At 48.8% G+C, this 20,385-nt stretch overlaps 8 protein-coding genes across 8 annotated transcripts; 5 read left to right on the plus strand and 3 right to left on the minus strand.

Annotated features, from left to right (window-relative positions):
• Positions 1–1,721: 1,721 nt before the first annotated feature.
• Positions 1,722–4,042, plus strand: PEX2_026730 (Mg2+ transporter protein, CorA-like/Zinc transport protein ZntB; the record flags this gene model as incomplete). The annotated part of the gene is made up of 4 exons (XM_016739948.1): positions 1,722–2,651; positions 2,723–2,772; positions 3,131–3,620; positions 3,710–4,042. The coding sequence occupies 4 exons, from the start codon at positions 1,722–1,724 to the stop codon at positions 4,040–4,042; spliced, it is 1,803 nt and encodes a 600-aa protein (XP_016593595.1).
• Positions 4,043–5,739: 1,697 nt separating this feature from the next.
• PEX2_026740 (Heterokaryon incompatibility) lies at positions 5,740–6,057 on the minus strand (the record flags this gene model as incomplete). Its single annotated transcript, XM_016739949.1, has 1 exon — positions 5,740–6,057. One exon carries the CDS (start codon positions 6,055–6,057, stop codon positions 5,740–5,742), a length of 318 nt encoding a protein of 105 aa, XP_016593596.1.
• A 128-nt stretch (positions 6,058–6,185) lies between these two features.
• Positions 6,186–8,081, plus strand: PEX2_026750 (Peptidase S12, Pab87-related, C-terminal; the record flags this gene model as incomplete). The annotated part of the gene is made up of 3 exons (XM_016739950.1): positions 6,186–6,280; positions 6,336–7,975; positions 8,053–8,081. The coding sequence occupies 3 exons, from the start codon at positions 6,186–6,188 to the stop codon at positions 8,079–8,081; spliced, it is 1,764 nt and encodes a 587-aa protein (XP_016593597.1).
• A 982-nt stretch (positions 8,082–9,063) lies between these two features.
• PEX2_026760 (uncharacterized protein) lies at positions 9,064–9,794 on the plus strand (the record flags this gene model as incomplete). Its single annotated transcript, XM_016739951.1, has 2 exons — positions 9,064–9,168; positions 9,210–9,794. The coding sequence occupies 2 exons, from the start codon at positions 9,064–9,066 to the stop codon at positions 9,792–9,794; spliced, it is 690 nt and encodes a 229-aa protein (XP_016593598.1).
• A 344-nt stretch (positions 9,795–10,138) lies between these two features.
• PEX2_026770 (putative AT DNA binding protein) lies at positions 10,139–14,095 on the plus strand (the record flags this gene model as incomplete). Its single annotated transcript, XM_016739952.1, has 1 exon — positions 10,139–14,095. One exon carries the CDS (start codon positions 10,139–10,141, stop codon positions 14,093–14,095), a length of 3,957 nt encoding a protein of 1,318 aa, XP_016593599.1.
• Positions 14,096–15,070: 975 nt separating this feature from the next.
• Positions 15,071–15,974, plus strand: PEX2_026780 (uncharacterized protein; the record flags this gene model as incomplete). Its single annotated transcript, XM_016739953.1, has 2 exons — positions 15,071–15,568; positions 15,723–15,974. 2 exons carry the CDS (start codon positions 15,071–15,073, stop codon positions 15,972–15,974), a joined length of 750 nt encoding a protein of 249 aa, XP_016593600.1.
• A 183-nt stretch (positions 15,975–16,157) lies between these two features.
• On the minus strand, positions 16,158–16,880 carry PEX2_026790 (HHE domain protein; the record flags this gene model as incomplete). Its single annotated transcript, XM_016739954.1, has 1 exon — positions 16,158–16,880. The coding sequence occupies one exon, from the start codon at positions 16,878–16,880 to the stop codon at positions 16,158–16,160; it is 723 nt and encodes a 240-aa protein (XP_016593601.1).
• Positions 16,881–17,643: 763 nt separating this feature from the next.
• On the minus strand, positions 17,644–19,213 carry PEX2_026800 (Sds3 domain-containing protein; the record flags this gene model as incomplete). The annotated part of the gene is made up of 2 exons (XM_016739955.1): positions 17,644–18,762; positions 18,830–19,213. 2 exons carry the CDS (start codon positions 19,211–19,213, stop codon positions 17,644–17,646), a joined length of 1,503 nt encoding a protein of 500 aa, XP_016593602.1.
• Between the last annotated feature and the right edge of the window lie 1,172 nt (positions 19,214–20,385).

Genomic DNA, 20,385 nt, shown 5'->3' on the forward strand with positions numbered 1-20,385 from the left:
GTGCTCTACTTCCGAATTTTTGCACCGTAGACGAAGAACAAAAACGGGACGGGCACTAGAGCGACGCACAGAAATCCTTGTAAGGACATGGCCCATGGTACGCCAAGGCTATTAAACCGGAAAATGGTTAGCCGAAGATATTAAATATTTCATCTCAGAGTGTCACCATACCATGTATGAGGTAAATAAGGGGAAACCAGCACCTAGGAGACCCCAGAACATGGTGTTGATCGAAATGGCCGAGTTGGCCATTACCTTGAAGACGTCAATGATATAGTACATGCCCTATTCAGTCATTGATAAATTTATCCTCTTATAGAAAAAGGGAAAGGGTAGTGTAGCTAATTCTAAAGACTGCAATTTCTTACTTGTAAGAATATCAAGAGAATCCCGCAACCGATCAATACCCCCGATAACACCTGTGGAGCCCATGGCATGGAGGGGTTAGAAGTCTCTGGTAACAATGTCAGCCCATTAAACTTCTTCCGCATTCCACGGACGTGACTAACTCACAGGCAAACCAAAATATGCCCACAGAACGATTCCATAAGACTGTATGTAAGGAAATATCAAACCTGATTAGCGAGAAGAAGAGGCTCCAAAAACTCAAGCCATCCGATACGGTCACGCAAGCCCATTTCAGAACTTCCCTTAAGCTTCGTCTCGCTATTCAGCAATGTCATGAGTGACTCCTATCCTACCTCGCCAGCAGACGGCCATCGTGGCCGAAGCAGCTGATAAGCTAATTATGTGGCGTTGCCATCCCCAGGGCCAATGGTGAGCGCTGTGAAAACTGCCGCCATGGCTATCAACCCACTTGACGCAAAGATGCTCAAAGACAGCTATATACCGGGAGCAGCCCATGGCTACAGCCATGTACCATAGTTGCAATGGTACTAGATACACCTACACACCTGCAGGGCAAGGATGGCATTGGTCGGCCGGGTTCATGGCATGAATTATGTTCAATCGGACGGTAGGTTGCTCTATCGAATAAATGGCAGCGTCTGCAGACATCATTCTTCGGATACCAGACGAAATGTTGTTCAACGATGCTGCCTCTATTGACGTGGGACTTTTCACTGCCAGGCTGGGCCTTTTCCACGAACCGAAGGTGCCAGGGTCGCTCAGTAGCCCGGATAATAATCCATCGTAGTAGTTGATAGCGACTTAGTTATATCCATTGAATGGATCTAGGTCATATTATATTCTTCTTTTAACATAGAAAAGTGCCTTTGACCACCTTCGTATATCGTATAATTTATAAAGTCAATTCTGTGTTACTATTCATTATTCCTATCCTAAGGTTGTTATTTACTCTTATCGTTAAAGATGGAAGAAGGGCAATGGAGGGAGAAAGATAGAGAGAGAGAAATAACAAGCGCAGGAGCAAACAGGGTGGGTCATTCTCCAACACATGTGGTGCCCAACGAATGTTAGGGCCTAATATACATGCCGCTGCAGACACAAACAGATGTTCTGTTTGTCCTTACTATTATTTATTGGCATAACTAGCGGTCAAATGCTCTTATGTAATCCCTTGGGAGTACCTAGGTAGCGTAAGCAGAGCACAGGATTACACACACATCTGACCTCTCAACAGCTCCGCTGAATCGCTGGAATACGTTTAGTGTACCTATTCATACTCAAGTTATCTGAAGTAGGCAAGTATAGACAAAATGGTAAATAATGATCCATCAAATGCTGTAAACCGGAAGCATATGGCCATTGGCTCTTCCCCCGCCATGGTGGAGGTGAGACAAGTGTCCGTTACCCATGGCTTCATGAATCCTGAATCGCTGACGCCAGCCACCCTGCTTGTCATGGAATCATATATTGGTACCTCCAAGCGGTCTGCCCGCATCGAATCCGCAACAATTTCAATTCGATTCTCGAATCGCTCCAATCACACAGGCCGCGATCCTCTCATAAGAGCAATCGCCCCGGCTAAAATTCCCCATATAGACCGGCCACACGCTGGGGATTCCATAGCCACAACCGAGGGCTTGTCAGGCAGTGTAAATGAATTGCCATCGAGTCTGGAAGAAACCTCACAGCCTCCACAGCCTCCAAAACGCTTGGTTGGAAAACTGGAGGGAAATATTTCGAGACTTTGCAGTACTGCGGAATGGAGTGTTTATGAAAACGCAGATGAGAAGAGTGGAGTTCAAATCCGCCTACAAACGGCGCTCCTCATTGAGAGAGATTCAGACGACGAGCAATATCAAGCCACTGTGACCATAGAAACCAGTGTTGCAACATTCGCACTAAAGTCGCGCCAAGTTTTCCGGGGTGACCCGGTCATATTTGACCCAGCACGTTCTAAAGCAGGGAATATTGAGGCCGAAATTCCCGCAGGCAATCTTGAGAGCGTAGATCTTTCCTTGCTAGGGAGTGTTACAAATCTGGCAGAAGCTCAAAGCAGACGCAATGTGACAGAAATCTTGGATAACATTGCTTCTAGCTATGTACAGTCGGGCACTCAACAGAAGATTGAATCGCATTATCATGAGATTTGGAACGCTAGACGCGAGGGACGGGGCTGGGTGACGGTGGAAGAGGATGCTGCTCGAATTGACGGCAAAACACTTCCCTCAGTACTCACTCCAAGAATCCTGAGGGATTCGTTTTCATGGATGAAGCAAACCCAGGTTAGACACATTTGATTATGCAGTTCTTATGCCATTGGATGTTGCTAATATACGAGGGCTCTGGGATGTAGGATGGGAGAATTCCTGCACAGTCACACGACATGACACATTTTGACCTCATGTGAGTCTCACTCGGTTTCTCAGTTTCTAGCAGGTGTGGCATTTTTGACATTTTTAGACTCCAAAAGTCGGATCAAACCGGACTCAATACTATAAGCAAAGTGAGAACTCTGTTAGACAACGAGTCACATACAGATATGCTCGTGAAATTCTTTAAACTGCCTGCAGAATGTTCCTATATTAGGCTTCATGAAGGGGGCGCATGCCAGTTCTTTCCATCGATAACTAGCCCCGGGAAGGTAACAGGTAAGAATTTATCCTCATCAATAAACGTTCACTCACTCACTCAACCTTGTACCAGCTTGCATCATCCAAACGCCCTTTTACCGAACAGGCTTTTGGTCCTTGATTCTATACAGCGAGATAGACCAAGTTGATCCCCATTCCTTGCCCAGGATATCCGGTATCATTCAGGCTGACAGCACGTTCAATTTCAAGCGACATTTGGATGCAATCCGGGGAGCTTCCTCAATCTATCCGACAATCCTACCGCTAGAGCTCTATAAAGAGCACGTCGAGTCAACCGCAAAGCAATTTGAAGAAATGCTTCGGACTCTGCGTGAAGTGGATGCAAAGCTTCTTGAGGAGCTGAAAGGGACAGGCAAGCCAGATGATGCCAGGATATCTTATCGCCTTATTAGTAAGACGTTGCATGAGTGTAACATGAACCTCGTCGAACTGGGACGAAGGAGGAGGTTTGAGGATGATTTTGGAGAAACTTTGAAAACTCATGTAAATGATGAAGAACATGTCATGACCCAGACAATTTCAATCCTTGCTGCGATGTCGAAAAGTCGCGAATACGATATGCAGACTTTACCATCGAAGGTGGAGAGTCAACGAAACGTGGTAAGTGGCGTCGCTTGGTTGAAGATAGCAGAACAATCCCCTGAGACTGTGATAGAATGTGCACTGACTACAATTATGCTAAACTTCAGCTTTATGGCCTCATAGCCCAGTTCGATAACAATATGCAGTCAAGGCTAGCAAGAGAAGCCCTACGTGACTCTAAAGCTATGAAAACTCTCTCGATCATAACCATTCTCTTTCTCCCTGGGGCATTTGTGGCCACCCTCTTTTCGACTAATATGTTCTCTTTCCGCGGAGACTACGAAGAGATTTGGATCTATTTCGTGATCTGTGTACCTCTGACCGCTATTTTAATGACTGCATGGATTCTCTGGCTGCGGAGCACACCATACGGAGTAGATGAAGAAAGGGGAACAACGAGCCAGATCGATGAAAAGCCAAAAAGTCAGAAGGCAGACTGATATTGGCTAGTCTTGGGCCTCGTGAGCTGTTGATAACGACTTGCTGGAGGGTTACATGCGTGATAACTGTTTCTGCTTATTCAATTTGTACTTAGAAGTTGTCATTCCCGGCTCACACAACTTGAATCTGGACTAGCTAGTATTGTTTGCATCGACCCGTATGTCCATGTATTTCCTGAGAGTTTCAACTCGGTTGGACACATCTATATGAAGGTAATTTTTTCAAACTTGAGATCAAGCCCGTTCTTGTTATCGATGGCCTCTCCGTCCATCAGACCATAAATATACGCTTCTCCAAGAAATATGTATTCATTTCCTTCTTTCCGCACCACGTAGGGTGTACGTCCACCTTTTAGGAGCGCAATGGTATCCCCCTGCTTTGCATTCAGAGGTGTAAAACAGAAATATCTATTTTTTGTAGTTGAAAATGTCCGCGTCTTTACATGCTCTTGGATGCCCCCTCAAAATAAATCGATCATGAACATTCGAGTACTCGGATTTTGGTATTCATCTGGAATATCGTTCTCATATGTGCCCGGTCGATGGATATTCCACCAAGCAATACTCATCCTTCTCAAACCGATACCTCTGCCCAGAAAGTGTTTTCCAGAGAGCAGTGAATGATTCTTGTCCATATCTGCTTGATCTGCCCAATGTATCTGATTGGCTCTCAAGCCATTCAACATATTTTGTGTCATCAGAGACGTAGGTGAGAGCATTTGTGATGTATGTCAACGTATCGATAAACGCAGCACTCAATGTAAGCTTTAATTTGTCTGAGCTAAACTCTGGGTCGCTGATGGTATCCCCACTAGCATGGAAATGATTTATATCCTCCTTGCGTACGTGAACTGCCTCGAGCAAGAGAGGCTTATGGAGCCCATTCCATTCGTCGTCTGAGGTAGACCAGTCTGGTACCCACGATGGGAGATTCAATGTAGACTGCCTTCGTGTACCGGCGCTGGTAAGAAGGTCAACGTGGTGTTGCTTTGCAGCATGCGCACGGTCACGTCAATGTACACCTGTCGTACACTAAGATGGTAATTAGGTTCAATCTCATATTGAGAAGCATCAGTAGCAGTTCCAAGAAGGCAATACACCTTATCCCTTTGGTCTTCACAATCAAAACCGAGGGTCCAGCTCAAAAGGTAGTACATGGTGGGTAAGGGACTATCTGGAATTGAGGACCACAACGCCATTCGTACAATCCCAATAAATAAGATATTTGCCAATGCCCTGCGATCGAGTTCTGCTTCCGTTCTACTTTGGCCTGACAAGATCAGATTTGGAAATTTCTGGCTGCGCGCCAGATAACAAAGGGTTGTGATCATATCGAGAGGCAATTCGATTATCCCACACCGTATCGTTGCCATTGGGTTGAGTATCGCCTCTTGAATCATCCATGCTCTTATCGCCCAAGTTAAATGAATGATCGACCGAATCGCTGGCCATGCTGCATCACCCGAAAGGGGAAACCCAAGCTCCTCTAGCTTGTTATCAGCAAAGTTGGAAAATTCTTGGTCCAATCCAAACTCAGTCTTGGGTTCATTCATGAGGTGATTTGCAAGTCTGTTTGCCAAGTTCAATCCTAACTGGGTTTGCTCAGTTGCAGGGCCTGCATAAACGACAACTGCTGTGGCTGATCGGTATATTTGGCCCATCAGCAAAACCTGTTTGTTTCGTTCGTGCGTGCCACTTTAGTTGATACATATTGCGTCAGCCCATATCGAAATCGGCTCATCTTTTCGTCGTATATGTAGAAGCGCATTATACAAGGACAAGGTTATGTTGACATAATCGCTAGTGCCACCAGACTCGCCAGACTCGGTAACCTCGACTTTATGGTTAAGTTGCTTTGCTCCCCATTGATAAGAAAGGGCACCAAAAGTGGGCTTTTCATCGAGGCGCATATGGTCAATCCTGGCTTTGTTAATAGGATCATCTAAATCTCCGGGATGGAGGGTCAAAAGTCGAATGTGGCCCTCTAATAGCGGGTTGTATTTGTATCGCAGCATTTCGCACATTTTATGTCGATAAGCAGAAAACAATCTTGTCAACGAGAGTATTGAGAAAAGGAAGAAAGAGAAGTGCTCAGTAAGTGAGAAATATACCCTTGTACTTTGTGGCTTAGCGGGGTCATGGCATGACATCAGGCTCCCTGGACCCCCCCAGGGCTTCCTTCAAACCTGGTTTCTCCCATTCCCAAGTGATCAAAAATGCCAGAAATGCACGTATTGCGTATTTGCTGAGTTCCCATGGATGAAACATTCGCTGACACGCTGACATTATGTAGGTCCACTCCATCGACCATTGATCGACTGCGAAAACTAAGCTGCTCGATTGACCGCATTTGCAAAGTAGAGAGTGTGCCAGGTGTTTCTATTGGGCTCCTCGACCATGGAGAAACTCTGTGGACTGAAAACATTGGCTTCCGTGACAAGTCCAAAACAGCACATCCAGACGCAAACACGCAATATGGCATCGGACATATCACCATGTCAATGGTAGCTGCTGGTGTGGGAAAACTTGTGGAAGATGGAAAGCTTCAGTGGACATCTCTCTTGAAAGAAGTCATACCCGAGATTGATCATACTGGTGTTGACTGGACACAAACAGCCACAATAGCGGATATTCTGGCACATCGCTGTGGCTTGGATGGAGAAATCGCAACTCTGCTAACTGACGGTGGAAATTGTGATATACAGCCTTCTCTCGAAGTGCTGTTGAAAACCGTCGGCCGCATCCCTCAACCGCTTCCGCACCGTGAGAGCTGGCTGATGTGTCCGTGGGGATACACAATTGCTGCGCATATAATTGAACATATATCTCGGCAGCCACTTCACGAGTATCTTCAGAATCAACTATTTCGGCCACTTGGGATGACTTCTACAACCCTGCGGCCATCCTTTGAAGGGAACAATAATGTCGCCGAACCACATGCTTCACTTAGCGACGGTGAGGCTTGTCCGTTGGCATTTCAGCCCAATTTTGCGAATACATTATTCGAAGGTTCACGCGGAGCTTATTCGACTGTGAGTGATCTTCTCGTCTGGGCCAAAGAAACTTTGGCTGCGAGCCAGAACACCGAGGCATCCGCCAACACGGCATTGAAACAAATCCCGCACATAATTAGCAACCATATCGCAATGAGGAATCCATCACTTATGGAAAGATCGTACGGATTTGGCTGGGCGAGAGCACAGCTGCCTGGGGTAGTGGGCCTTCTCGGTGGGAACTCAGAACTTTGGGAAATGTCCGAGCAGCCTGTATTCGGGGCTGGAAACCAGTCTAGGCTCATGATTTATCACCAAGGTGGAGGACCGGGATATTCTTCATTCCTTGCTCTCTTTCCTGAAACGCAGTCGGCCGTTGTAGTTCTCATGAACACCACTGCTTTGAGCGATGCTGCTGACTGGATTGCGCGACTCCTAATCGAGGGCCTCTTCGACTTTGCTAAACCCACCGACTATGTTAAGCTCGCAGAAATAGGTAAAAAGCGAACACTCGACCGGTTCGCTACACTCCATGATAGATTGACCGAAGAGCGAATCCAAGGAGCACCACCACTGCCACTTGAATGCTACGTCGGCAAGTACAACAATGCGGACTATAAGTATATGCTGGAAGTCACTCTCAGTCCAGAGTCAGGGAGCGACCTTATGATTTCTTTTCAAGGTCGAGACTCGCACCGCTACCCCCTCCGCCACTATTACGACCACGTCTTCGAGTGGAGCATGAACTTTGACGAACTGAGGAAGAGTGGAAGATATGATATCACAGATCCTTCATACTATAAGATTCGCTTCGAAACCTATCCCGACAACCGAGCGTCTCGGATAATTTGGAATATACACGAAGCATCAGTTCCGGGAGGACTGACCTTTGAGTGGAAAGATGAGCGTCTTGCGGAAGCGTGGCGTGCTGTGCGTGCCGGTATGGACCATTTCCCTTCAAAATATGATACATGTAGGATTTGCTAGTTACTGACTTAAGGACAATTGGCTATTTAGACATTGTGGCTGCCAGGGACTTGCAGTGAAAATATAACTACTATCTTGAGATTAGGCGCTCTTCAAGACTTACTGACTCCTGGATGCTCGTTGTGGAGCTTTCGGCGTAAAGTGACTTGGTCTGCGAAAGCCAAGCCGCACATCTGGGCACCATTTGCCATGATATCGCAAACTCCCATGTTCTCCTTTTTCAGGGCCACACGTGCGTTTGGAGGAGGGGGTGGAGGGAGCCAGCATATCCTTTGCTTTGATGTCATACTTCTTGCCGCCGGTTGCAATCGCATTAGTGTAAGCAGCAGGTTTCTAATCAGGATTTTTATTCTAGATTGGGCTCAAATATAGAAGAAAGTATAAAGATAGACGAAGGTAGAGGAGGAGAATAGAAAGTACTACAAATAGATGCGAGGAATAGGATACAAACAATAGAGGTAACTGGTAACTATGGAAGGTTTAAAGGGGAAGGAACAATAGGGTGGTGAGTGGCCCCAAATATTGCAGGATCACTGCATCATCGGGAGCCAGAACACTTATCCACACGTCGTCGTGGGTCAACAGGATGGATTTTTGACACGCGAATAAGTGCAGGTGCTTTATGTAAGAATTTATCAACGTGTCTTTGCTTGTTCTTTTCAGATGCTTTTCAGATCGTATTTCCAGATGTCTTTTCTTTGTATAATCAGGGAGTTGAATACGGATCAACCACATCCAATCCATCGAGACAAATGCGGATAACAGCTTGTGACTAGCAGTGAGCTATCCTCTCGAGACGAGTGTCAGAGGACTTGTCAAGGTAGTCTCTTCTATACAAGAACACCGAAAAAAACTAAACCTAGGATTACTTGTGTGAACCACGGATTGCACAGCATTTAAGGACCTGAAATCCGTCGGTTGCCACCGTACGGTCTCAGCCCTGCGTCATCGCCCGAGGGCTTAGAGTCCTTTGTATGAATTCAGATATCAAGGACTTGTCCATTTTAGAAGATACACGGTAAACTCGGTTGGACTCAAACTATGAACACATCCGATATCGACAAACCAACTATAGAGCCGCGTTGGTTTAAGCTCTTTGCCATGATTGAAAGCAAATTCGAAGCCTCCAATATCGCCAGTGAAAAGTGGTATCTGACAACATTAAGCGCGCTTGCGACGATATCAGAATCACACCTTTGTGGCCAGCTGTACCTGTATCTGACAAGCCAACATGCGCATTCAACTACTACTGCACGCTGGAAGCTGATTCGTCGCATGCGCGAGACGCTATTCAAGGACATTGCTCTTCTCGGCCCAAACCCACAGAGGCACTCCTCGGTATCACCAAAGTCATGTCCGAGGAAGATGGGGAATGTTCCTTCACCCGAGAAGGCTGGCAGTGCGACGACGCAAATCATGCGCGCGGCATGGATTGGTTAAAATCAGTATATGCGCACAAAACCAGTTCACTCATTGGGTTATTCGAACAGCATCCAGACTTTGGCTTTTGGCTTGCTGATATCACCTATGGGTTACTCTTGTCCGACCGCCAGGTTTTGGATAACGTTGATACAGAGATGGTAGTTTCGCCGGCTCTCATGGGTCAAGACATGCCGCGGATGATCTACTGGCATATCCGAGGAACAAGGCGGTTGGGGATCTCCAAGGAAGATGTGCAAACGGCCATGGAGTGCGTGCACCTAGTAGTTGAAGCTTGCGGTGTGACGTTGATGCAAGTGCCCAGTGTGGATGACGTCGATGGAGATTTGTAGAGAATTGAGCTGATGGCAAGCCAAAAAAATATTACCCTTGTCACATCTCCACATATGTTTCAAGATACAAAGGGGGAAGAAAGAGAAGATCGTGTCCAATAATAGACTTGGTGTTTGTTTGGGGGCTGATTACCTAACCACCTCGAGGACCGCTCTTTCGTACCGCATCGGGAGACTTGTTTATGGTTGCCCCGCGTTTTCTCTCTTATTTCTGTGTCGTTAAGTCCTGTGAATAGTTACGACACTGACCGCACTTTTTCGTTGTCGTCGCATTCCTGATCGTACGCTCTTCCACCCCTTCGGTGGCACGCGTGCCTCCCGAGATTCAATCACATGAGTCCGCCATGTCGGCCTCGTCGCGCAGCCTGAGCTCCTCCCCCGATATCCTGGGTCCTCCAGGCGATGCCCAGTACTTGATCTCCTCGCCGATTAAACCCTTCACGGGGCGCCAAAGCTGGATGTCTCCCATAGTAGCGAAATCGCGAACTCCGGCCAAGCGACCTCGGCCGCGACCGCGCGTCAGTCTCAGTCCCGCAAAAAGCGCGCATTCGATTCAGTTCAACGATGTCATACTGCCCGGGTCGCCGACAATGAAGTTGAATGGTGGTCGGCAGAGGTCACTCTCTCCGGAGAAGTTTCAGGAGGGGAATGTCAGCCCGTGGCGCATCCGACTCACGCTCGAAGCGACGCAAGACGAAGATGACGAGAACCGGAGTAGCCCGTCGCGCAAACGATTAAAACCCTCGACCACGACAACAATGATACCCCTAAAGGACGAGAGGAGCCCATTGAAGGAGAAGACGCCCCTAAGGCGGCGAGGGCGTCCACGAAAGTCTGACATGACTTTGTCCCCGTTCCTCGGGGACGCTGGGCAGACCCCTCGCCCTGGACATACACCTGGGCCGGGACATACACCTGGGCCGGGGAGTACTCCTGGCCTACGAATTGATCACTCTCAACCACGCAAAAGAGGCCGGCCACGGGGCACGCCCAAACCCAAACCACAGGATTTCCAGCTGCTGGATGATCTGCCAACGCCGACTGTCGAATATGAACATCCCTTTAGTCCGATGGATATCATTCCCAATAGTGATTCCCGCCAATCCCAGCAATTCAGTCCTATGGACACCATGCTCAATGAACCTACTCGAGACCAACATGAATACAGTCCGATGGATACTACAGCTAGTGAAGCTGGTCTAGGCCGCCAATATTCCAGCCCTATGGATGCCCTCATCAGCGACGCTGGCCTAGAACAACAACGATTCAGTCCGACAGACTCTTTCGCTGGGAGCAATGCGCACGCCAGTCCCTTGAATCTCGTGGGGGATGCGGACTCCGAAGATGACTCTTGGGGGAACTCAGACATGTCAATTGCAGAGCTTCCTGACCCAACAGAGCCCATCACAGAAGATATGGGCAATCTTCGCCGTGAGTATGGCCGAACGAGCTTGGAGACGCCTGTTATCGGAGCTACGGAACATCACTTTTTAGATGATGAAAACATCCACTCTACCCCTTCTAAAATGCCATCGCCTACACGCGAGAGAGCAATATTGTCATCAAGGGCCTCTTCTCACAATACCGCTAGCCCACAATCGCGCACATATCCGACTCCGACCCCCACTTCTTCGCTGGCCGATGAAGAAAATCAACCCCAACAAGCCGACGTGGATCACCCCCCAAGGACAGAGACCCACCATGCTGGAACTGATCCTGTTGAAGATCCCGCGGACGAGTACGACGAATTCGACACTATCATGGAGAGTGAAGGATTCACTATGATTTCCCTTGATACACTCCCATCAGCCAAGCAGCATGGATTCGGCTCCAGCGCTGTGACGAACGGCGGTCCCAAACCAAAGGAAGTCGGGGAACGGTTGAGACGCAAACTTCCCGGGACGATCGAAGATCTCCGAGGTGATTCTCGTGCTCAAAAGTCATCCAGTCCAACCACTTCTGCCCTGGGTCCTGGGTTACACGAAAATACAAGCACCCATGTGCCGGAGAAGCACAATGTACATGAGACTGAGCGGCAATCTGTTAACTATGTGAATGAGATCACCTACCCTGAACTCCCCGCCGCATCGTCTCCATCTAAATCAACAATTGTTCCAAAGAAGAGGACATTCACTAGTCTGGCTAAACTTGTTCGCCTTAGCTTGGCCCTGCAAGGTCCCTTTCGGCCCCAAGAAGACGAGTGGTCAGGCAAGAGTAATGCTCGTCACAAACGACGTCGGTTGGAGGGTGTTTTCAGCACTTTCAGCGCCGAAACGCAGCGAGAACTCCGAGCGGCTATGGGGCTAGGGCAGGAGCTTGCTATGCGTCGAATGCTCGCCGAGGAAGATGAGGCTGCGGCTATAGCAGCAGATCATGCAGCATCTCGTCTCGAGGAGGAACGTCTTGAGCAGGAACAGGAAGAAAAGGAAGCACGTCATTATAACGACCTGAATGATGAAGAATTGGAAGAGCAGGAGCACGATCAGCCCTTTGAATATCGAATCGAGAAGCACGCAGAATACGCCCAACCATCACCTAAGTTCAGCAAATCCATGCAGCAAAGCCCGATGTCCCACCAAAAGGCACAGCGGGAGGCACAATGGCAGCTTGAACGAGAAGCAGTCAGCCGACAGGCTCAAATGGCTTCAAACTCACGGTCGGTCGTTTATATTGATAGCGATAAGGATGCGGCGGAAAATGATGGCGATATCAGATTTGAACATGGACAACAATTTCAATCTGAGACCGGATATGGAGATGAGGAACAGCCCAATTATTCCTCGCCCGGACCCATGCCAGAGCCAGCGCCACATGTGCCCCAACACGTTGAACCCGAGCCCGAACCCGTGGATGATGAGGATGATGGTTATGATGACATTTGGCAACTCGAAGCCAACGACCACAGCCACATTTCACAACATTCGGAGGATGATGGTGTGCAATCTCACCTGCAGCCGCTTGCACGTCCTTTAGGCAACCTTGCTCCAATTTCCGCAGGTCAAGACTACCTGAGCTCATCTCCTTACGCTACTTCGGAGCATGATTATGTAGCGCGCTTCGGACCGTCCAAAGTTCGCGAGCTGCGTGAACAAAAGGTTGATTTGTCTGCTTTGCTTGCAGAAGAGGATACACCAAACCGTGCACGGTACTACAATGGAACGAGTACTCCTCGGAGTGTGCTGACTCGCCCATTGGGGACACATAAACAATTCACCAATATCTCTCCCATGAAGGACCCGGTAGCGCGCACCCCAGCGCGTGTTCGTTTACAACCTCTCTCCCAGTCTAGTCCTGATGTTCCCGGTCCACAAATCGCGTTCCTTGATAAGAAGAAATCCCCAAAGAGTGTGCAAAGAAGCCCGCCTATGCAGGAACCATTGGAAGAAGACTATAAGACCAAAAGCGTTCTTAATGCTGCTCTCAGCCAATCGGAATCTGTCAACGTGGATTCTACCTCCACCCCACAACCTCATCAGCTCAATAGGGAGGAGCCAGGGTCATCCTGGTTCAGCAAAATAACCAGTTTCACCCCACAATGGCTGAAAGCCCCTACACGTGACCGAAGCTCAAGTGTTAGTACTATTCCAGAGGAAGCATCTGACTTCGAGGATGAAGAGGAAATGGCCAGCATTGAATCTGCAAAAGAGCTCGATGGACATCTCCAGGATGAGCCTCTCTCAAAGCAAGCGAGTCAATCACCCGCAAGTCATTGGAGACAGCCGTCACGATCTCAGTCTCCCCGGACCCAGCAAAACCCTCTTCCTACAATGGAAGAAGAGGAGGACCCGATACACGATAGAAGTGCTTCTCGAGAACTTCTAGAAGAAGAGGAGGTGCCAGTTTCTGAGCGGAGTATCTCTCAAGATCTCCTAGAGAACAAAGAGGCAGAGCCAGTGAACCACCAGGATGGGGCGTCTCCAGGGCCACGACCGCTTGCTGTCTTCGGATACTTTTCCGACGAGCATTACGCCGCGCTTCGTCGTATCTACCGAGTTGCCAAGCGATATCCTGAGCACTTTGAATACTACGATGCTCCAGGGCGGGCTGCCATCATCGGTGATTGGATATGGACCTCCGATGGTCATCACGGGGTGCCCATCACCGAGATCCAATTTGCCATCATTGATCGCTTTGCCCAAGACCTTGCTCGGGCCGATATCCAATATGGTGGTGGCGGACAGATCGATTGGACAGAAGCTGACCTGCATCGTAGACTCATCAGCATCATTATTGGCGAGCAGATCCGAGAGGAAAGGAAGGCCAAGGCCAACCGGGGTACTTCTGTGGATACATGGCGATGAACGTCTATTTCTTTTTCGGCCAACTCTTTTTATATTATGTACTTTTTTTGGATATCCGATGAGCACCTGGCGTCATGGTTTTGTTTGGAATGCGTCTGCGCTTGTTCTGGTTATGATTCCCTCACGGTTATTGGTTAGGCTTGTGTGCAGCATTGGGCTGTTTTGGGGGGTTTATTGTGTCTGTGATTAGTTTAGGCCTCTCTAGTCTCTAGCCTCATCATTTGGACATTAATGAGGTACTGTATACTACAACTTCCAAGTTTTCGAAGTGACCAAAGTACTAAATCCCGGAAGGGGATCCCTGACTTCAACTGCGAACACCCTGTGTATATCGCATCTCTCACATATGTATCCAGCCAACTACGGAGGCTTCATGCATCAAGATCCCTTATTTCCCCGAGTATCCGACAGAGTAGGGACAGACACATCAATGAGTTGAACTGAGTTCAATCCAGAACGCAACTCAGTTCAACTCATTACACCAGGAAGGTCAAACGTCAAAGCAAACCCGCATTTGTCTCGTCCTAATGAAACGACTGTACAACCAAGCCCTCAAACTGTCAAACCCGTCTCAGAAGCAAACACAATCTACATTGAAGTCCCGACCAAACCTGCAGCCCTCCACCATCTAGACCAACTAGGCCAACCCGCACCTCCTGCACGATCGTATACTTCTCGCGTGGGCAGCCAAGCAGAAGCCGGAGAGCCTCGCATTCCCCACCACTGTGCGAGGTGCCTGCGAGGTGTCCCTGCACGCGTTTTCGTCCTTGGGTATCGGTCTGGTCTGGCTAGATCGTGAAGGTACCACATGGGAGGCGAACCGGAACATTTATAAAAAGCAAGGGCTGGTAGCAATACGAGAAGAACATCATTCCCAAAGACAAAGAGAACAAGTATAACCAACTTCTATACTTCGATCATCTCTTCTATCCCTTTTCCATACATATAGTTTATGTGAACCTTCGATTCCCAACGATGTCAGTCTTCACAATCGTCCATCGAGCCCTCCCACCCCTCACCCTCCCCTGGAAGCGCCGAACAAGTCTAAAAGGCAAATCCCCGGACCTGGAAATCCATCTCAGCGAAAAGAATCCCATCATGTCAGACCCCGACATCATCTCCCAAGTCCAGAACAATGAACCTATCGTTATGCACCGTGACGTCCACGGACCCGTGCAGGTAGCGGTGAACACCAACGCAAACCACAACACACCAACCCCCCAATCAGCATCATCTGCGCCGGAAGATATTCCGCATCCAGTGGCGGATCCAACTTCCGAGGACCGGGTGCACTATTCCAGCCAGACGCGTCCGACGCGGGCCCAGCTCGCTCGCGCTGTCAGTTGGGCGAGTATTATCCGTAGTCGGGATCGGTGGACGGTCGAGCAGGAGAGGGAGCTTGTGAATGCACAGAGACAGTTAGGGAGGTGTCAGAAGGCGTGGAGTTCTGAGCAGGAGGTTTGGTTATCGTATGTAAGTGGCAACTATTTTTTTTCTTTCTTTTTTCTTGCTGTATTGTTTTGCCCTACCATTGTATTGTTCGATGCAGTCGAGCTCATTATCACATGTTCCGAATTTGATCCGGAGAAGTATAACGAATCAAGAAACTAATTCGCTGGCGGTGCAGGTCCAGGCCCTCAGCGAAGAAAAGGAAGCACATGCTGGTTTCCTGTCGATGCGGCACAGACAGCAGGATGATGAACAGCACCAGTTCCGTAAGGCGTGGAAGAGGCGACGATCTTCGTCAGGTGATGATGAGGTGCAGCAGTCTGCAATCGATACTGCGAATCGATTGGGGAGGTTGCGTCGCTTGCAGCGCTATGGCTATACGGGGCAGCGGTTGGGCGCTGGATCGGCGGTTTTGGCTGTAGAGGGATGATAAGGTGACGAGGGTGGCTGTCGGGTGTTAGGATTGAAAAGATAGTCGATGTTAATTTGGATTGTTCATTTAGCTTACGGAGTAAAGTATTCTAATTAATAGCTGAATGGATAGAGTAGACTTGTATCTAACTTCATATCATATAACCATTAACCATTAACCATACCCTCCCCTACGAGCCCACTACCACTTCTTCTCCTTCCCATCAGGCCACTTCCGAAACAAATCCGCCAGGAAATCAATCGGCGCCGTCAAAAGCCCAACAGCAGTCTCAAAGAACGGCTCCGTAGGCGCAAGCGGATGCGATCTTGACGGAACAAAGATCTTAACCCGATCCAACGACTTAGTTAACTCCACACTCTCCTCTTTAGACAACAACTCCTCAAGCCTAGGTAAATCCACATCCTCCTCGTGTCTAGCATGAATGCCCAAATCGCGCATGAGCCCCTTAAGCGTAGGCACGAATCTCGGATCCGTAGATGAAAGCCCCTGGAACGCCTTCAACTGATGCTTCACACCCCGATGCTCGAGTCTGTTTTTATCTGCTATTCCCTGCCCGTCCGGGAGAGAGTCGATGAGCGCGGGGTAGACGACTAGTTCCTCGCCGATGAGGTGACGGGCTAGTTCCCAGGTGAATTGGTTTTGGAAGCGGGTTTGTTCGTCTGGGTCTGCTGAGGAGAGGATTTTGTTGCTGTGGGATTCGAGTTCTAGATGGTCGTGTTTTATGGCGGGGAGGATGCGACTGTGTGCCGATGGTGCTGCGGCTTCTTTGGTGAAGGTTTTTAGGGTTGGTTTTATGTTGCCGCTGAAGAGTGGTTTGGGGGATTCGGCTTTTGGTCGGGGTGGAGAGGTCATTAGTGGTGGTTTGGGGATGGGAGGGTGGATGGCGAGGGCGCGCCGGAGCATGAGGATGGTGGGGTGGGTGCTTTAATGCTTGGGATATTGTTTTTGCTGTGGGTTTAGAAGTATATTGAGGATCTACTTGGTGATACTATACTCGGTGATGAGTTCCGTTTTGGTCATGATGATGATATTGATGCTAGCCCTAAGTTGATATCAACATCCAACTACATCAAGATCTACAAACTTCTACAAACTCGAGAATATCACCCAAGACTGAATTATACCTGATGTTCATAAATCATCATACATGCCAGATTAATAAAACCACCTCTGATGAAAGGGCGTCTCTGAGCCCATGCATTTGTCATCTGGGTAAACTGTAGATGTCCATTTCTCGAATGACATTGGCCTGTAATGTTGACTATGTCGTGCTGACCAGGTAGGGAGATAGGTACCCCCGAGCCGAGGCTATAATATACAGGTTGGTAATCACCTAAGACTATTGGAGGTTACAGAAGGAGGAACAAGGTATCCACGTAAATTGTACTACCCAACATAGGGGCAAGCATGAACCTTCGAAACAAAAGTACTATGTGTGTGTGTTGCCCAACAACGCCAGACAGGTCAGGGCAAACATTAGTCTTCAAAGAAAAAGAAGAGAATAAACATGAAGAAAATATAAATTGAAATCCCAAACACCTCCGAGGTCCATCCCTCACAACATAGCTAATATGATCAATGATAAAGGGTAATCCGTAACCGCGTCCAGCGGTAAACACCATCCCAACCCATCTTAACGTACATCCGAAACTTCATGTGCATATCCCTAGTGATTGCGGGTCCGCTTTCGACTGCGCTCGCGCTCCATGGCAGCAGGCTGGAACATCTCGAAGCCAGGGTGGTGGACGGTAGGAGTCCAGTCGATACCCATTGCAGGTGAGAAATCCGGGTGCAGCTGGCTGAAGACAGCGGGATCGGCTGGGTGGCCGTCGATCGGTTCTGCGGAAGTAGGAAGAGGTGCAGCGACGAGTTCGACTAGAGATGCGTCGATCCAATTTGGTGGTTTGCCAGCGAGACGGCCGATGCGAGCGCAATCATCGTCGACTTCCTCGTTCATTAGGGAGGTCAATGGGGGTGCGTTGCCGTTGGGTCGCGCATGGTGGTTGGAGAGAACGTGGTAGGGGAGGATTGGGCGGGTGGCGGGCTTATCGGCCAGGTCGGCTAGGGCGCTCAGAGCGCTGTGCGCGGCGGTGGTGCGGGTAGATCTGGTGGCGTGGAAGTTGTGGCTGGCGGTGCGCATCATGTCGGCTGCACTCGGAGTGCCGTTATCTTCGTGGCCTGTGCCCTCGGGGGTATCCTCGGCGTCGGTATTGTTACCGTTTGTTACCGCGCCAGATCCGTGGTCTGGGCGCCTGGAGGTAGAGAAGAAGTGGACAGCTGCCAGGTGTGCCTGATTTGCGTGTGCATTGAGCTCCTTGTCGGTGAAGAGGGAGTGGATCGAGTAGGTAGGTGCCACCTGCTCCTTTGTGACCTCAGCCTTGTTGCGCTTAGCGGGGGTAGCATCGCCCGCGTCCCGCGCAGGCGACCCAGTCTCCTCCTCTGGAGCCTTCCGCTTGCGCTTGTTCAACTCCGGCATGAAGCCATTGCCCAGCTCGTCGAGATCAACGCGGTGACGGGTGTGCCGAGTAGTCTTTCGGTTGCTGTGGATGCCACCAGGGCTGGCAGGGTTTGTGATGCTGAACTGGTTGGGGTGAAGGAGTAAAGCGTTGGTGTCGGCGATGTCAAGCTGCTCCTTTTCACGCATCAGACGGGCGCGCTTGCCGGAGATATTCTGCACCAATCGCTCTCGAAGGGTGGAAGACAAATGACGGAATTCTTCTTGTGCGAAGTAAGTACGGAAGTCACGGTCCCGCTGTTGTCTCTCCATGACATTGTTGTAGTTGTTCTATACAAGAAAAAAAAGTCACTGATTAGGGAAAACTCCTTATAGATGAGAAAACCCGGAAACTCACCATAGCCATGACCAATTCTGCATCCCTCTTCTCCTTAATCTCATTAACCTGCTGCACAAACCTGGAATACCAGGATCCAGCGAGGCCAGCCATTTCTTTCGCAAACTTGCTGCCGCCACCAACAGTCTCCTCAATCAGCGCAGCAATGCTCTCTGCAGAGTCCGGGAGCGGTCCAGTCACGTAGGGATCAGCATTGTTGATCAGGGTCATATCACACTGGAGTGCGTGCAACTGCTGACGAAACTGGATGTCCCGGTTATTGCTGAACTGACCCGTCAGTTCCTGGAGCCGTTCCTGGAGCGCAGTGCGCCGCTTGTCGCGTTTCGAAGGTGCACCGCCAACCCCGCCGCCAGGGCTGAGGGGCGGAGGGTTTGGGTAGGACATTGTATGTGGCGAGGGTGGGCGAGAAATGGTGGTAGATTGCATTAAGTTGGTGATTAGAGGAAGATGAGATGAGAGGGGTGGGTCACGGTCGAATATGGACGGCAGAATGTTTGGCCGCCCCGAGAAGAATAGGCAGTGTGGTGAAGGAGACGAGGTGAAAAGGAAATGGACTTTCTGATTCTAATTCTAATTGAGAGAAACTGTGTGGAAGAAGTAAAAGGACAAATACAATGAATTGACATACATTGTCTTCAATTGGTGTTCCTTGCAATTCAGACCACAGCTATGTTAAGCTATATACTTGACACGGATAGCTGTCACTTGTACAATTTAGATCACAGCTGTATATATCACAGCTATGTAAGCTATTAGTACAGCAGAAAAATTCAAAATGATTACTCTATATCGAGTTATGACGCTAGATCAAGTAGTAGTGTATAGTAGCTCTGTAGTCCCTATGTTGTAGGATCTAACAGCCTCCATGCTTAGTGACGTAGATGGAATAACGGACACTCATTTGAGATTCTTCTAGAATACCTTTTGTCATTGTAGGTGCTAATAAATGCCTATTTAGAACAATGAGCCTCAAAATATTATATGTGGTAAAAAGTACAATCTCTGCCAAACGGCTTCCGTATACTACAATGTGCGACTAGAAGTGCTGATTCAATGCATTAGCACCCTATAACTAACGTAGATGACCAATCATCTACAATAAAACCACAGACCAAAGTACAGACCAAAGTGGTAAGGTGAGTGCTGACCCTATGCCCAGGTGTACATTTCGGTGATGCCTAACGAGAGCCTGACGGAGCCATAAGCGTGACCACAACATATACCTAGTCCAGTGATATCCAATATTGTAGAAAAAGAAAAGATATTGTTAAAAGCAGATATATTCCCACTAAAATCGTGTATATCTATATCCATCATCAAGACAGACCAAAAAAATCCATAAAACCCGAATCGCCAACAACCGGGGTATTCATAGTTCATTCAAAATGTTCACGCGGGGAATAGAAACCCCAAGCGAGTCATGCAAAGTGCGAAAATTACTTTCGCACTGGAAAATCGATATCCAACACCGGGGACACCTCCATGGGTCCCATGTCATCTTTTGTCAAGGCCGTTTGTTAAAATATGCTATTGCGGAAGAGGGGGTGGTGGAAGAA

The sequence above is a fragment of the Penicillium expansum genome (genome assembly GCF_000769745.1).
Source record: "Penicillium expansum strain MD-8 chromosome Unknown contig70, whole genome shotgun sequence".
In the NCBI taxonomy this organism is placed as follows: domain Eukaryota; kingdom Fungi; phylum Ascomycota; class Eurotiomycetes; order Eurotiales; family Aspergillaceae; genus Penicillium; species Penicillium expansum.